This window comes from Phyllostomus discolor, chromosome 11, assembly GCF_004126475.2.
Source record: "Phyllostomus discolor isolate MPI-MPIP mPhyDis1 chromosome 11, mPhyDis1.pri.v3, whole genome shotgun sequence".
NCBI classification, from domain to species: Eukaryota; Metazoa; Chordata; class Mammalia; order Chiroptera; family Phyllostomidae; genus Phyllostomus; species Phyllostomus discolor.
The window spans coordinates 50,813,995-50,831,433 of NC_040913.2; the positions used below are offsets into that span (position 1 = coordinate 50,813,995).

General features: G+C 37.6%; 1 protein-coding gene and 1 pseudogene across 5 annotated transcripts in view; both read right to left on the reverse strand.

The window, feature by feature from the left end:
- CDADC1 (cytidine and dCMP deaminase domain containing 1) overlaps positions 1–17,439 on the reverse strand; it is a 105,649-nt gene that overhangs the window by 66,039 nt on the left and 22,171 nt on the right. For 4 of the 5 annotated variants that reach the window (XM_036011385.1, XM_028526496.2, XM_036011386.1 and 1 more), the window contains exons 3-4: positions 9,687–9,864; positions 695–1,264 (exon numbers count right to left, since the gene is read on the reverse strand). In XM_036011385.1, the coding sequence (XP_035867278.1) occupies positions 695–1,264; positions 9,687–9,864 (748 nt within the window). The remainder of the gene's footprint in view (positions 1–694; positions 1,265–9,686; positions 9,865–17,439) is intronic. The other variant, XM_036011388.1, reaches the window with a different exon arrangement.
- On the reverse strand, positions 5,212–6,345 carry LOC114508550 (annotated as a pseudogene).

A 17,439-nucleotide genomic window follows, 5' to 3' on the forward strand; every position in this document is an offset into this window, starting at 1 on the left:
CAAACCTGCATTTTAAAAAGTGATTCTTCTTCTACTTTAGAAAATTCTATATCTGGTAAGATGTAAAAACAATGCTCTGCAATTGGAAATACAAAGGCCACATTTTATCACAATAAAGAAAATTCCCCCAAAATATTTTCTTTTCACATATGTACCCATGTATAATTTAATAAAGTAAAAATGTTTGATTTCTCTACTTGCTGACTGAATACATACTAGCAATCAGAAAAAAAATCTGCCAGTGTTTCTTTACTTTGATTCTTTTGGTTACTTTGAATTCATATATTGTAAAGATTTTTAAAGTTTGTATTAATATTACATACACATAAAATATTGAAGAGTTAACAAAAATGAATGATTTGCTTCTCTCTTTTTCTCTTTTGTCCCATCTCTAGTAGAGGAATCAATGAACAGTGAAATGATAAAAACAAGAAGCAGAAAAGAAGGGTCTAGACAATCAGGCCCTGATTTATAAATGTAGCACCAAATTATAAGGCCACAAAAAAATCTGAAACTGCTCTAAGAGTTGTCTACTCAAGGGTCTCACTAAATTCTCTATATTGTACAGCCAGCAAAACTTTAGGATCTGAGAGTAAATGAACTGTACCATAGATGAGATGAACCCCACTTTACTTCTGAGATAAATACAACCCATCCAATAAGTCCCAGTGTATCAACTAAACACATAACTTACCAGTTCGATATGCCAATAACCTGGCCTGAACCATGCAGTGTCTTGCAATTTCTTGTGGCAAACATTGATTGTGAATTTCATTAATCTGTTTAGGATTGTCACAATAAAATCCATAGTGTTTAAAGTTAGGCACACTGGAAGCTACTGTAGCCAAAAGCAGGATAAGGTCTTTCATGTTTTGCCTTAGATTGCTAAAGTATGGATTTTCACATAGGTTTTCCAAACCTATAGTCATCAGTATCTGCTTATGTAGTTCTTCATTTGAAATCAAAAATAACATTTCATATTCTTTTACTCTTTCTTGTCTACATTCAGAATAAAAGTCAGTGTTAGCATCTGGGAATGCCTTTGCAATTTTTTGAATAAAATCACATTTGTAAGAGGTTTCCTCTACAAACTGCATCATATAACACACCAAAGGCTGAAGCAAGACACACACATGGGCCCTACTGTTCGATTTCAATCTTTCCACTGCTTTGGCATCTAACTTTGCATCTTCAGAACTACAAGCCTCAGAAAGCAAACTTATTTCTGGATCAGCAGGCCAATATGAAATTCGGTTAACTCCAGCTGAAATATAAAATATGAAAGGTAGTTATCAGATACATGCTGAAATTAAGAATTTTCTTAATAAATCCACCATATCATTGCAGTAGATCCAGAAGTCCCAACATAATAAATGTCTATTACCAAGTCAGCAATAATACAACCTATGACAAACCATAGCTCATAAGCCACATCCAACCCATTGCCTATTTTTGTATGGCTTGCAGGTTAAGAATGGATTTTATAGTTTTAAATTCTTGGAAAATAAAAAACAAGAATATTTTTAACACAAAAATTATATGAAATTTAAATTTCAGTGTCTACAAATAAAGTTTTATTGGAACATAGGCCCGTCATTCATTGACATAGTCTCTGGCTGCTTTGGTACTGCAATGGAGCAGCTGAGTTGAGAGCTGGGTAGATGTATAGACACCATGTGGCATACAAAGCCTAAAATATTTATTATCTGGCCCTTTACAGGAAAAGTTGTCTAACCCCTAACAAAGCCCATGAGAAGTATTTGTATTTGTGGAATCATTGGCCTTGCTAAGTGTGAACCCAAAGCCCAGTGCTGGGACTATATGCCAGAGTGCTAGAAATAAAAAAATGGCTACTTTTAGAAATATCATATCTCACAATTGATAGTGTCTAGTTTTGTTTCTGAAATAAACTATTCAACCATGCTTTTAAATATGAGGTCTGTCCAGAAGGTATCCAGTCATACAATACTGAAAAACAGAGACATCTATTGAAGAAGATAGAAGAACAAGAAACACTGTATACAGGACAATTACCCCTCAGTCACCTTCAAAGTAGGCACCTTGGGACGTCACATAGTTCTCCCAATTGTCATCAGCTGCCCCGTCATATTTTCCTAAATCTCATCAACAGTCTGAAATCTCTTCTCTTTCAAAGATGATTTTAGTTTAGGAAAAAGGCAGAAGTTGCAGGGTACCAAAGCTGGGCTACAGGGGGACTAAATCATCTGGGTGATTTGATGTTTCACCAAAAAACTGCACAAGACATGATGCATGAATGCGTGCGCTGTCGTGATGAAACTGCCAAACACCAGTTGCCCATAGCTGCGGGCTTCTTAGTCATCTGAATAGTTTCGGCAGAGGAATGTTCAAGCTTAATGTAAAATTTGATACAGATTTGTTACTCTACTCGCTCAGTCATTTTGAATGCAATAGCCACACAGTACACATGCTCAATCAATGGCAGCTACTACCCCCATAGACTAGCCAGTGAAGTCATCATTGTTCACACATACGCATTCCAGTCTACTCTCCTTGGCTGCCCAATTACATCAGTGTTGTGCAAAATCCTCTCATCATATTAACAATGATTGGACTTTTCCCAGACAGACCTTGTAAACCTGTACTCTGAATTTTTCCTCTGGGAAGCTATTCTGTGAAAATATTCTAAATAGAGACAAAAAAGAAAACATGCATGGCTAGTGCATCACTGTTTAAAACAGTAAAAACACAGAAAAATCTAAATGGACAAAATAGGGGAATGGTTAAACAAATTAGGATCCTCCTCATAATGAAATATTATGCTGTTATCCAAAATGTCCACAAAGAACTTATAATGTGAGGACAGCAATGGGGGAGGGGCATGATATTAAATTTTTTTAAGTCCACAGAATTAAAGACAGAACAACAAACTAGAAGGAACATTTTTCAATCAATGTGACAGAAGAAAGGTTAGTAATATTTAACATACAAATTGAATGTTAATTCATTAAAAGCATATACAGGTATCAATGGATAAGAATAAGGCCTCAAGAGAGCCCCAAAGAGATGAACAATTTACAAAAGAAAAAACAAAACTGGATAGCAAACATATGGAAAAATATTTTAATTTGTATTTAAGATCAAACGATGAGAGAATTCTTATACAGAGTTAGGCACCCAAATATTCATCAATTAAAGGTATTTTACAACAGAGATCCCTTTGCTAGTATCTCATGTAATTGCAGCTAAGAGAGACTTTTTTTTATTTTATGTTTTTAATCTCACTTGAGCACATTTTTTTCACTGCTTTTGGAGAGAGGGGAAGGAAGAGAGAGAAACATCAATATGAGAGAGAAACATGAATTGATTGTTTTCTCACATGCACCCTGACTGGAGATCGAACCCACAACCTGGGTATGTGCAGTGACGAAGAATCAAACCTGCAACCCTTTCAGTCTATGAGACAATGCTCCAACCAACTGAGCCACACTCACCAGGGCGAGTCATTTTTTATGATTCTGCCCTGAAGTGACTAAACAGGTGGCACACAGGGTGTTGTACATTCAAAATAATAAACTAAAAAGTCTTAGTTCAACAAACACACATTTTTATCCATTCCCTGCTACTTCTGACTCTTACTGTGGCTTAGGCTGTGATGCAATTTGAAAGCCTCAAAGCTACTATCAGAATGTGTCCTCTGCCTCCATTTCACCTACCTTCTATTGGCATTTTCAAAATTCATTTCCTAACCAGCAGTAATGGTCACTCTTTCATCAAAACATCCCAATTCAAGTAGAAGGCATGACCAATCTCTAAACAAATATTCATATACCAGTGACAAATGCTACCACAGTTCTCCAGTTTTTCTTCTTTTTGTCTCAGACCCAATCACACTCTTTAAAATTAATAAGGACTCCAGTGAGGTGTGGATTATATCTACTGATATTTACTGTATTGGAAAATTAAAACAAAAATTTAAAAATATTAATTCACTAAAAAACAATGAGGAATTTATTATACATTAATATAAATGATACAGTTCAATGAAAAATAACTATACTTTCCAAAACAACAACAAAAACTAGTATAAAGGAGTGACATTGTTTTAAATTTTTAAAAATCTTTTATTTTTTGGCTCAAGAGACAAACTGGATTATCAAATAGGTTGCTGCTTTCAATCTGCTGCAATAGGTTGTTTTCTTCATTGACATACTTGCAAAGTATCCAGCCTCATACAGATAGATATGTAATTGAAAAGGAGTATTTTAACAGCAATTTCAGATAGTTGTGAATATTCTCCTTTGACACCACATAAAAATTTGACAAAGAATAGTATCTTAAAGGTTAGTTACAATGTAGAATCTGAAATTATAACATTTTTGTAGTTATGTTAAATTCCATTATTTTTTTAAGAATTCTATTCATTAATATTATCACCAATCTCATTCAGAAGAGTCTTTAAGTACTGAGAAGCTATGAGCTCATGATGGTTGATACTAGTTTTTCAAAATTTTAATTTTCACTTGAAGACTCGTATTTTATCATTGGCAACAAATACCGTCAGTTGTTTTCCTGGAAGTGACAGGTTCACTTAATTTATCTTTGAGACAATGTCTGCTAAGTAGCCAAGTGTAAATAGTTATAGTTCGTCAGATCATGGTGTTCCATGAAAAAAAGTGGATAATTCAGTTCATAACTCAAACATTTGTAGAGGTGGTTTTTCACAAGACAACCTTCACACTTTGGATTGTAGCAAAAGTGCTTTATGTCTACCTCCTGTTTTCTCATGCAGAATATTATAAAGATGTGTACTCAAGGATTGGAATTTAATAAAATTAATAATTTTTACTGTATCATCAAAGACATTCTTACATGAAACCTTTTCTTTTTGAAAGGTTAAAAATTCCTTAATTTTTTATTATTGGTACCATTATCACAATTTACAGGGCAATATACCTGATGTAATGAAAAGAAAAAGAAAAAGCTACAACAGAATAAAGACCTCAGGAATGTACATCTAATTGACAGTATATTACATTAGTCAATAGCTGTACTTTTTGTGAACTGTGGCTATGACAGTCCTAAACAAGAAGGGTTTCCTGTGTAAGGTGCAGTAACTTTTCTGACTATGGATCATCACTCCTTCTGTGGCAGATTTTTACAGTTCCCCTAATGCATTTGGGATGACTGTCTTAAAGTAACCTGCAAGTTTCCTGGCAACTCCTCGCTCTCCTAAGAACTGTAGCCCTTTTCTGCTGAGTTTTTAGAACCTTCTGCTACCGTATCCACCACTTCCACCACCAGATCCATAACCACCACCATAGGGGCTGCCCAAGCTTCTTCCACTAAAACTGCCCCTTATCATGGGTCCATAGTTTGACTGCTGCTGTCCACTATAATTTCCAAAATCATTATAGTTCCCACCACCACCATAGTTACCACCAAAATTTCCCCCTTCACTGTAACCATCATATCCTCCACCACCACCACCTTGGTTTCCATATCCCAGTCCACCACCACCATAGCCTCCTCTACTACTATTACCAGGTCCACTGCTATAGCTGCCACCATTACCTCCAAATCCACTATATCCACCATCACCTCCTCCATAACTACCTCTGCTGCCATCTCCACCATAGCCTCCTCTTCCACCAAAGTTTCAACCACAGCCAAAGTTACCTCTATCACCTCCAAAATTTCCTTGATGACCCATAAAGTTGCTAGATCCACCTCCACGGCCTCTTTGCAATCCAGCAGACTGCATCTCGGCCCTTTTCACTTCACAATTATGCCTATTATTAGTGTGGTTATTTCTGAACAACAATTTTATCAACTGTATCATGATCATCAAAAGTTATAAAAGCAAATCCTCTTTTTTTCCCCACTCTGCCTATCTTCCATAACTCCTTTGGTTTCAATCTTGCCATACTTTTCAAAGTAGTCTCTCAAATTATACTCTTTAGTATCTTCTTTATGACCACCAACAAAAATTTTCTTCACTGTTAGATGGGCACCAGACTTTACAGAATCCTCTCTAGAAACAGCTCTCTTTGATTCCCATCACTACATGCCCATCAACCTTGTGTGGTCGAGCACACATTACTGTATCCACCTCCTCAACACAAGAGTAAGTGACAAAACCAAAGCCCTGGAACTTTTTGTTTGGGGGTCTCTCATCACCACACAATCTGTGAGTGTACCACATTTCTAAAAATGTTCTCTTAAACTATCATCTGTAGTTTCAAAGCTCAAACCACCAATAAACAGTTTTCTCAACTGCTCTGGTTCCTTTGGACCGTGGTCCTCCTCCCCCTGGCAACAGCCGAAGTTGGGCTGGGGGCAACTAGGCAGTGGTTTTACCTTCATTTTGAGACCAGACTCACCTCTTCCAACTCAAGTTCAATGAAACCTTTCTTTTTTTTTTAATTCCAAATATGTAGCCACAAAGAGTACAGTGACCACTACTGCAGTTTGGCCATGAAAAGTACAATGATTTCTACTGCCTCGATTCTTACTAGGCAACAGTAGTTTTACTCACCACTGTTTTGCTACTATTAGTGTAAATGCAGTAGTATATGAAAATAGATTTGACCTTGTGGAACATCAGGAGTCCACAGACCACACTTTGAGAACCACTGTGCTTTGGAAATGTTTGCTATGTAACACTAATTGTAATTTAAATAATTTAGCAATAGCATGGAGTTAAACTAAGCTGCTTCCCAAAATATATATAAACCTAAACTAACATAGCAATTTTATTTATATATGGGTCTAACTGTAACGTAAAAGCATTTCTGTTGTAGGTTCTTTCTGATTTTCCCACATTTCATTATTTCTCTTGGCTGGTTTAAGTATCTTAACACAAAGACATTAAGCAGTTGTCAGTAACTTACACTTCACTACTTTTCTTATGCTTGGAGGTTAATAAGAGTGCTCATAGCATAGCCAACTCAGCACAAAACACAGCTATCTTTTACTAACTTTTTTCCCTTGACTCTAGAAGAGATCAGTTAAAAAATGTTTTGGTTCTTTCACAGTCTTCCTTTTTATATCAATGTCAACCTTTGTATCCTATTTTATACCCTGCCTAATGCAACAGTCTCCTAATTAGGTTCTCAACCTCTTATCCTTTCATGCTCCAATTCAATAACAAAAAGAATAATAATAATTTTAATCTTGTTATATCCTGCTCAAAAATCTTCAATGGCTGACTCCACATTATCTGTAATAGGATTTATAGATCAATTAACACAAGTGATAAAGCAAATATCCAGTCTGCCCAGTTAATTGGGAAAAGAAGGAAAAAAAACCCATCACCACCTTAAATATCTTCTGTACTTGTAACTGCAGGGAAAAGACTATAGAATCTAACAACTATCATAGATACCCTACCTGCTTGAAAAACTTGTTGCAGGCCAGGAGGTTGTAACCACCTGACCCTTTCTTCTGCAAGTGCTTCCACTTGTAGCTCAAGGGCACAGCCTTCACCATAGACCTGGATCATTACTCTGAAGACATTGATGTAAATAAACATAGCTCATTCTCAAAACAAGTTTAGGAACTCTGTTCCACAAGAGAAAGCCAAAGGGCCATACAGTTTTCCAAAGTTCTCCACTAAAACCCCAACTTACTATAATCCATCTGCCACTCTTGTCCCCAAGAATAATTATCTATTTGAAACACTGACCCTCCCCAGAGCCTTACATCTCACATATGCTGCCCTCCTGACCACGGATGTGTTCCTCTTCCTCTACCTCTGACCCATCAAAATGCAGCTTAAGCCCTAGCCTTTCATAACATGCCAACCTGCAGGGATCACTATTTCTCCTCTACTCTCCTGTCACTTATAGCCTGTATCACTCATTTGGTACTAGAATATGTACTGCATTATTATTTTTGGCCCCCAATAACTCTGTAAGGAAAAGGATTAGGTACTATGTTAGCCTTTTTATCCAAAACACTGTCTGAAGGCATGATTGATTAAATCACTGATTTTGGTAACTGAACTCAAATTCTAGCCCCTCTCTCCTTCACAGAGGTCTAGAATATAAGGCTGAAAAGTTCCAATCCTCTAATTACCTGGTTGGCTCCCCTGGCTACCAAGTCCTATCCATAAGGGCTTTCCGAAAATCACTTCATTAACAGAAAGTTGAATGTGGTTGAAAGGGGCTTGTTATGCCCATGGCCAGGTAGCTCAGCTGGTTAGATCACTGTTCCAATACACCAAGGTTGTGGGTTTGATTCCCAGTCCAGGCACATACAAAAGGCAATCAATGAATGCATGAGTAAGTGGAAAAATGAATCAATGTTTCTCTCTCTCCACCTCTTGCTCTAAAAAGCAATCATAAATAAATAAACACCTTTTTCACTCTTATCACTCAGGAAATTCCAAAGGATTTTACTTGTGCTGTGACAGAAACAGGATGAAGAACAAATCTATAATTCATATTATAAGTCACAATATCATAGTACCTATGTAAAAGATATAATTTTTTTTAAAATAGCAAAATGGTCTGCATACATAACTGGGGACAAAAAATATCATAAGCACAAGGAAGTTTAGTGAGTAGCCTGGTATGACAGAGATGGATAGATATACATTAATAATTTGTGTTTCTCTTTTCAAAATGTAAAATAGTCATTGGGAGGCAGCTGCCCAGTCAGGAACTACAGTTCCCTCAATGCATATGAACAGAGGTATGTATGTGACTTATGGGCCAGGATTTTTAAGAACACGTATGCCTTCTCAATTTTTCTTTCTCAGTCTGGATGAAGAGGACTCAAGGTCCTTGGGGATGACAGCAGCAATACCACAGGAGATGCCTAGACCCATGAATCAACCACATGAAGAAAGTTATCTGCTGTTCAGCAACATCTGTATTGGGATATTACAGTTGTAACCCCTTATCTGCAATTTCACTTTCTGTGGTTTCAGTTACCCATAGTCAACCATAGTCCACAAATACTAAATAAAAAATTCCAGAAATAAACAATTCATAAGTTTTAAACTGTACACCATTCTAAGTTGTGTAATGAAATTTCTCCCTGTCCCACTCCATCCCACCCTGGATGTAAATCATCCCTTTCTACAGCATCTCCACATTGTATACACTGCCCACTAATTAGTCACTTAGTAGCCACCTATGTTATCAGATTGACTGTTACAGAATTCCAGTATCTATCGCAGTGCTTGTGTTCAAATAACTCTTATTTTAACTTAGTAATGTCCACGAAGTGCAAGAGAGATGCTGGCAATTCAGATATGCCAAAGAAAATTGGTAAAGTGCTTCCTTTAGGTGAAAAGGTATGTATCATAGAAAAAAAAAACCCAAAACAACATATGTAGGGTTCAGTACTATCTGTAGTTTGAGGCCTCTCCTGGGGGTCTTTGAATATATCCCCCATCAATAAAGGGTTACTACTGTAGAGGGGTTATAAATGCATAGTATGTTAAGCCACTGAAATGTTAGAGTTTTCTTATAGCAACAAACATTAGTCTACTAATACATAAAACATCATCTAACTAGTTAGTGACAAAGATGAGACCAGAATCCATGCTTTCTGACTCTACTTACAGTATATGAGAACTGTCTTCAGATACATTATATATTTCTAAATTACCTCTGTGGTATTTATTCCATTTGTTTTCACTAACTATTCTCAAGATAGATGCTAATAATCCCTAACAAAGCTTTATCTGCACTTACCATTTACAATCATTTTCAAACAAGCAGAACATGGTTTTCTAGAAAAATAAAGATCACAGTTTTTCAGCCTTGACCCATGTTTTATAAGAGCAATTTTCCCAGCATGTAAATCTTCACTCGAACAGTGAAGATCAATAATTTTCATGTTTTTCACCACCACAAGACCAGTTTTCTTCACCTACATTAAGATACAAAATAATAATTTATTAATTATAATTTCTAATGACTGTATCATGGATTATATTTAATTTATTAATAAAATGAGTTTTTGTTTAGTTCTTTATCTGAACAGTTTAAACAAAAGCACATTTTCCACTAGATCCCCATTTGTTTCTGAATGTTTAATGTTGACTTTAAACATTATACCAGAAATGTTCTAAATTTGGATTTCTTAATCAATTAAGTATCTATTTATCATTAATTTGTCCTAGTAAAAAGTGAATATATTTTGACCTAGTAAATGACAAAAATCAAGACAATTTGACTTTTTTTATAGGATCTAGTCTAGGACTATTTAATATTAAGTTTCTAGGGGGAAATAAAGAAAAAATTGGAAAACTCTGACTTTATACATGAATACGTGAAACCCAGAAAATTCAGGTGACTTTCTGAAAGACCCACAGACTGTAAAAGGCAAAACTAAAGCTGAGGTAGTTTTAAATTTTAAAATATTTAAAATACTGATTAAAATAAAAATAATTTCCAACTTCATTCTTAAAAACAACTTTTAGCACATTGGAAGTCTAGATTAATGTAGTTTCACTTCAACAAATATATTGGTTATGTATAATAAAAGACTTTTTAGACTTCTGGTCAAGATGGTGACATAGGAAAACATGGTTCACCTTCTTGCACAACCACATCAAAATTATAACTAACATACAGAAAATTCATCATTCAAAATGTACGAAATTGAGTTGAATGGAAGCCTGACAACTATGGAATTAAAGAAACCACACCCATCCAGATTGGTAGGAGGGGTGCAGATATGGAACTGTCTGGTCCCACATCCACTTGTGGTGAATAAAAATTTGGAAAGGATATCTTGAAAGTGAGGAGTCCTAGAAACACACAGGAGGCCCCTTCCCCACCCCCCACCCCAAGCAAGGTTTCAGTGCCAGGAAGATAAGTCCCTATAACTTCTGGCTGCAAAAATAAGCAGGGATTAAGTCGGTGGAAGAAACTTCTGGAACCCCAAGCAGTACCTCTTAAAGAAACCACATATGGACTTATTCAGACTCACTCCCTATGAGCTCTACCACCACAGCAGCAGCTTGAAAGGCACCAATCATGTACAGGGAGAAAGTGAAGTGTCTAGCATCAAGGCAAGAGCTAGGGGACAGCTTTCTCCTAGACAGAAAGGTAGGCAAAGACAATTGTCCCTTTCCTGAACACACAAATTTCCTTTGCAGCACATACCCTGGGCTCCACCAAAGGTGGAAACAGAGTAGGTTGGAGACACCTGAGGAAAGACTAGGGATAGAGGCTTCGGGAAGAGAACTGAGTGAGTAGCCCCTGGGATCCTGGTGCTGAGTCATCCCCCATATGGCAGTAGCCACTGTGTTTAGGCAGGCCACTGCCCTACAAGTGGCAGCAGCCTGAGGGGAAACAACAGCCCCCACCCCAAGAGGGACTCTGCCCTAGCTCTGTGGTGCTTAAGCCTCACTGCTGGGTGCAGTATGAGTAGATTAACAACCAGAGTAGTCAGCCACAGAGAGTAGATCACTGACAAAGGGAGGGAAGAGTAGGCTAGAGACACTTGAAGAGAGGCTGGGGATGGAGGCTTTGGGGAGAGAACAGAGAGAGTAGCTGCAAGGATCCTGGTGCTGAGTCATCCCCCATATGGCAGCAGCCATTCTGCTTAGGCAGACCACTCCCCTTCAAGCAGCAGCAGCCTAATGGGAAACAGTAGCCCTGACCTCAGGAGGAATTCTGCCCCAACCTACGGGGCTTAAGCCTGACTGTTAAGTGCAGAGTGACCACATTAACAACTGAAGGTGACAGCCACAGACAATACATCCCTGGCAGTCTCAGATCAGGCTGCTTAAGGTCAGACAGGGTCAACATTTGACATCACCAGAGGGGGATCAAGAAAGAAAAAACAGGTAAATACTAAAGGCCACTGAGATGAAATCCACTGTGGTCTTCTCCATGATTTACGATATTTTTTTCCTCCCCAGCCTTTTAACATTCACTTCTTGTCCTTCAAGTTTGTACATATTAAGTTACTAGATTTTATACTACAGTTTATTTTTCTAATTTCTTAAAATAGTTTTATCTCTTTATACCCTTATTAGTACTGTTTCATTTGCTGTTCATGATGGGATCTCGTGGGGAAGAAGTGATTTTTGTGGACATGGGTTTGTTTCCTGGGCTTTGTGGTTTTCTTCTGGCAGCATATGGACAAGAGCATACAAGACATTGTGGGCAGAGTGACCCTCACTCAACAAGCTGGAGGGAAGGACCCATCAAAGAACAACCCAACAACTATCAAAACCCAATTACATCCAGAGAGCCGACATAAATGGCATAAAGTGTCTACCAAGAGAATCAAGTTCAGGAGATCAAGGACACTGCATCACTGAATCTCACAGGTCTTCTACCATAGAAGTTGATACCACAAACTCAGGGAGTCAAAACAAATCAATTTATGAAGGAGAAGCAAACAAAAAGAGTTTCCCAAATAATGGGAAGATAAAGAAACAACCCCCAATCCAAAGGAAAGGAGGAATCCTCAGAAAGAATGCTAAATGAAATATAGGTAAGTCAACTATCAGGTATTGAGATTAAAACAATAGTTATAAGGAGGCTAAATGAGCTCACTGAGAATTACCAAAAACTACAGAGAATCTATGAGGAACTTACTGCAAACTATATCAGCACGAACAAGGACACAGAAACAATCAAGAAGAGCTGGGAGGAAACAAAATATAAAACCTCTTCATTAAAGAACATAGCAGAAGGAATCAAAAGCAGGCTAGATGGAGCAGAGGATCGAATCAGTAAGCTGGAGGAAAAGGTAGAAAAAACCTCCCAGAAAGAGCAAGGAAAGGAAATAAGACTCAAAAAGAATGAAGAGGGGTTAAGAGAACTACAGGACTACATGAATTATAATAATATCCATATAATAAAGATACCAGAAGGAGAAGAGAAGAAGCAAAAAATAGAAAACCTGTTTGAAAAAGGAATGATGGAAAACTTCCCTAATTTGATGAGAAAGAAAGTCACACAAATCCAGGAAGCACATAGGGTCCCAATCAAGAGGAAATCAAAGAGGCCTACTTCAAGACACATAATAATTAAAAGAGAAAAATTCAATGACAGAGAGAATCTTAAAGGCAGCAAGGAAGAAACAGAAAGTAACACACAAGGGAGTCAAGACAAGGCTAGCAGCTGATCTCCCAACAGAAACACTACAAACCAGAAGGGAATGACAAGAAATATTCCAAGTAATGAAAAGCAAAGGCCTGCAACCAAGATTACTCTACCCAGCAAGGCTACCAATTGAAATGGAAGGCAAGATAAGGTCTTTCCCAGAAAAAAGAAAGCTAAAAGACTACACCTCCACCAAACTAGTGCTGTAAGACATGATAAAGGGACTACCTTATGAAGAGGAGGAAAAACAGTGTGAGAGAGAGGAACACAGGAACAAATGGGGAAAATGAATAAGTACCTACCAATTATAACCTCCAATGTAAATAGATTAAATGCTATAATCAAAATACATAAAGTAGCTGAATGGATAAGAAAACCTGACCCGTACTTATCTTGTCAACAACAGACACACCTCAGAGCAAAAGACCTACACAGACTGAAAGTTAAAGGTTGGAAAAAAATATTCCAAGTAAATGTACAGGGAAAAAAACCAGGATAGCAACTTATATCAGAAAAACTAGACTTCAAAACAAACACCATAAAAAGAGACACAGGACATGTTCATTATATTTAAGGGAAGAATCCATCAAGAAGTCATAAACATTGTAAACATATATGCACCCACCATAGGAACACCCAAATATATAAGGAAAATCTTAGAGGACTTCAATAAGGATAGAGGCAGTCATACACTTATACTAGGGGATTTTAATACCCACGGTCAAAAATGCATAGAATTTCTAAAGGAAATATCAACAAGGATATTGCAGCATTGAACAACGCCCAAGAACAAATGGACTTAACAGATATATAATATAACATTTCATCCCAAACAAGCAAAATATACTATCTTTTCAGATGGACATGGAACATTTTCAAAGACAGACCATATGATGGGATACAAAACAAGCCTCAACATATTAAAAAAACTGAAATCATATCAAGCATCTTTTCAGACCACAAGGGCCTGAAACTAGAAACCAACTTCAAGGAAAAAACTCAAAAACACTCAAATACATGGAGATGGAGTAGTATACTATTAAAATATGAATGGGTTCATAATGAGAACAAAGAAGAAATCAAAAAGTTTCTGGAAACAAATGAAAATAAACACATAATAGTCCAAAACTTATGAGATGCAAGGGAAGACAGTCCTGAGACATGAAGTTTATAGAGACAGACCCTACCTAAAAAAGATACAAACATTTCAAATAAACAACCTAACCCTGCATCTACAAGAACTGGGGGCACAACAACAAACAAAGCCCAGAGCAAATAAAAGGAAGGAAATAACCAAGATCAGAGCACAATCAAACAACATAGAGAATAAAAGAACAATTCAAAGGATCAATAAATCAAGAAACTGGCTGTTTGAAAATATAAAAAAAATGGGCAAGTCTTTCAGCAGATTCATCAGGAAAATAAAGAGGATCTAAATAAATAAAATCAGAAGAATGAGGAGAAATTACAAGTGATACCACAGAAATACAAAGGATTTTAAGAAATTACTGTGACAACTATTTGCCAAGATATTTGAAAACCTGGGTGAAATGGACAAATTTCTAGAAAAATATAATCTTCCAAAACCAAATCAAGTAAAAGCAGAAATCTTAAACAGAGAAATAACAGCTGATGAAATTGAAGCAGTAATCAAAAAACTCCTGGCACACAAGAGCCCTGGACTGGACACTTTCACAGGAGAACTTTACAAAATATTTAAGGAGGAGCTAACCCCTATCTTTCTCAGACTATTCCAAAAATTAAAGAAGAGGGAAGACTCCCAAATTCCTTTTATGAAGCCAGCATCATTCTAAACCCAAAACCAGACAAAGACACAACAAAGAAAGAAAACTATAGGCCAATAATTGCTGATGAACACAGATGCTAAAATCCTCAATAAAATATTGTGAAACCACATCCAGCAATATGTTAAAAAGATCATACGCTGAAATGCACTCAGATGCAGAAGACAGTGGTGAAGTAGGTGGGAGTGGAGCCCAGTTCTCCCTGTGCACAGCTGGAACACCTAGCTGATCTTCTGAGGAACAAGGTCAACAGCCAATGGCATCCCAGCATAGAAGACATTGAAAAACAGACAGTGAGGAGATTGGGCTGGGACGGTAAGGTCCCTGGGATCTGCACAGGGACCTAGGCCACTGTGGTTCCCGGCCCAGTACCTGCCACAGGATATGGGGAGGAGAGTTTGATTACGAGCTCCCTACCATACCATAGCAGGGAGGCAGCCCAGCACAGGAGGACCAGGATGCTGGAAGTCACTGGGAGGAATAGGGTCGAACTGGGAGACAAACAGAGGCAGTATACATCCACTGGGACTGTGGACAAAGGCACCAGAGAAATTGGGGTGCTGGATGACATCTGGAGAAGGGAGGAATTGGGCCATGTTAGACCCTGACTCAGATAGTGTCTGGACTGGTTGGAAAGTTGGGCTGTGTAAAGCTATGCACTTATTAAGAACCGTGGGGAGCTGCTTTGTAAGGAACTCTCAAGCAGCAGCTAGCTCGCCCCTGGGTGATTTCAGCAGCATGTGCACAGAGACTGAGTAGTTGAGAGGAAGTGAACGTCCAAGCTTGCTCACAGTGAGCATTCAGAGCCTGAGTGGCTGAGCTGAACCACGCGTGCAAGCTTGTCACACACAGCGCACCCAGAGGCTCAGTGGTTTAGTGGAACAGTGCACCTGAGACTGATTCTTGCTGCATGCTCAGACACTGAGTGGCTGATTAGCCACGCACCCGAGACTAAGTGGTTGAGTGGAACAGCATGCCCAAGATTGACTCATGCTGTATACCTAGAGACTAAGTGGTTGATTTGACCCTGGCAGCTGACAGAGGACCTGGGCCAGAGGCTGGCCAACTGTGAATATTGTGGCCCAGACCTAGTCCCGATCGTCTCAAAACCATAGGAAGGGAGAAAAGTGAAGGCCCACCACTTCCTGTGGCATCGATGAAGAACAGCAAAACTTGCTGAATAGCTTTAAAATCAGCAGAAGGCTTATTTTTTTCCTTTTTTTTCTTCCCCAAAATGAAACAATAAGACATGGAGTTACGAAGAGTCCAGAAACAGATCCAAAGGGACAGCACAAGGCTAACCCCTAAAAATGAGAAACTGAGACAAATGTCACTTTGCTATCCCATACAGCTGGCATTTTATTGTTTATGTGTATTGTTATTATTTTTTCATTATTTTACCACTTTTATTTTATTAGTATTTTTTAAATTTCTCTTTTGTTTAGTTTTCCTCATTTTATTTGTCTGTTCAATTGCATTACTTAACTGGTTTCCCTTATTCTCTCTTTATTGTATTTTAATTTTCCTTCTTTCACTTCACTCATGTTCCAAACATACTACTCTTGATCATGTATTTTCTATTCTGGTTATTCAAATCATATATTTCTCATCATATTACTGTTGTTCCAGTACTACTGTAAATAGTTGTTGTTCCATACAATTGTACATACTACACACCAACCCTTCCTGATCTTAGCCCACATCACTTTATTCCTCAGCTTTATTATCATTCTGATTAACTCTATTTTCTCCCACACTATGCCTATTTCCCATCCTTTATTCTCACAATATCTCCTCATCTAACCTTGTAAAAGTTCTGTTTTCTGGATTCAGCTCACAATCCTCCTCCACTCTAACAAGAGTCTTATCTCTCTTTTACCTTTGATAAAAAGTGGCTAGTTGGGTGAAATAGCACAGTTAATGCTATATTTAACCAAAGAATCACCTGTCTCTTCCCTACTTCCTAGTACTTTAAATCTCAAAAAATACTCTCCTGCTGTCTTAATCCATTTTGCCTACCCCCTGCCACTGATCACATATAAGAATAGGTGGGAGCTACAAACATCAGTACACCTACTGGAGGAGAGAAACCACCAACAAAGGAAAAACCAAAAGGTAAAAACACAAGTACAACAAAAGCCCACACAAACAGAAGAAAGGGCAAACCTAGAGCATCCAGACAAGAAGATCAAAGAGTCCACACCCCTGTACCCCATAGAATTCCTACCTAGAAGTTCACCCTACAAAGACAGCTGGCAAAGCAAAAATCAATAAGAGTAGAAACAAACAAAAAGAGTCATCTAAAATGGGGAGACAAAAAAGAACATGCAATCAAAAAGACTGGAAGACTCCCCACTGAAAGAGCTAAATGAAATAGAGGTAAAGCAAATTATCAGACATAGAATTCAAAATAATGGTTATAAAGTTGCTCAAGGGACTCACAGACAACTACAAGGAACTGAGCGAAAACTACAACAGTATGAAAAAGGAAATAGAAACTACAAACAAAAACCAGGAGGAAATGAACAATAAAATCTTGGAAATACAACACATTAGAAAAAATTACAGACTGG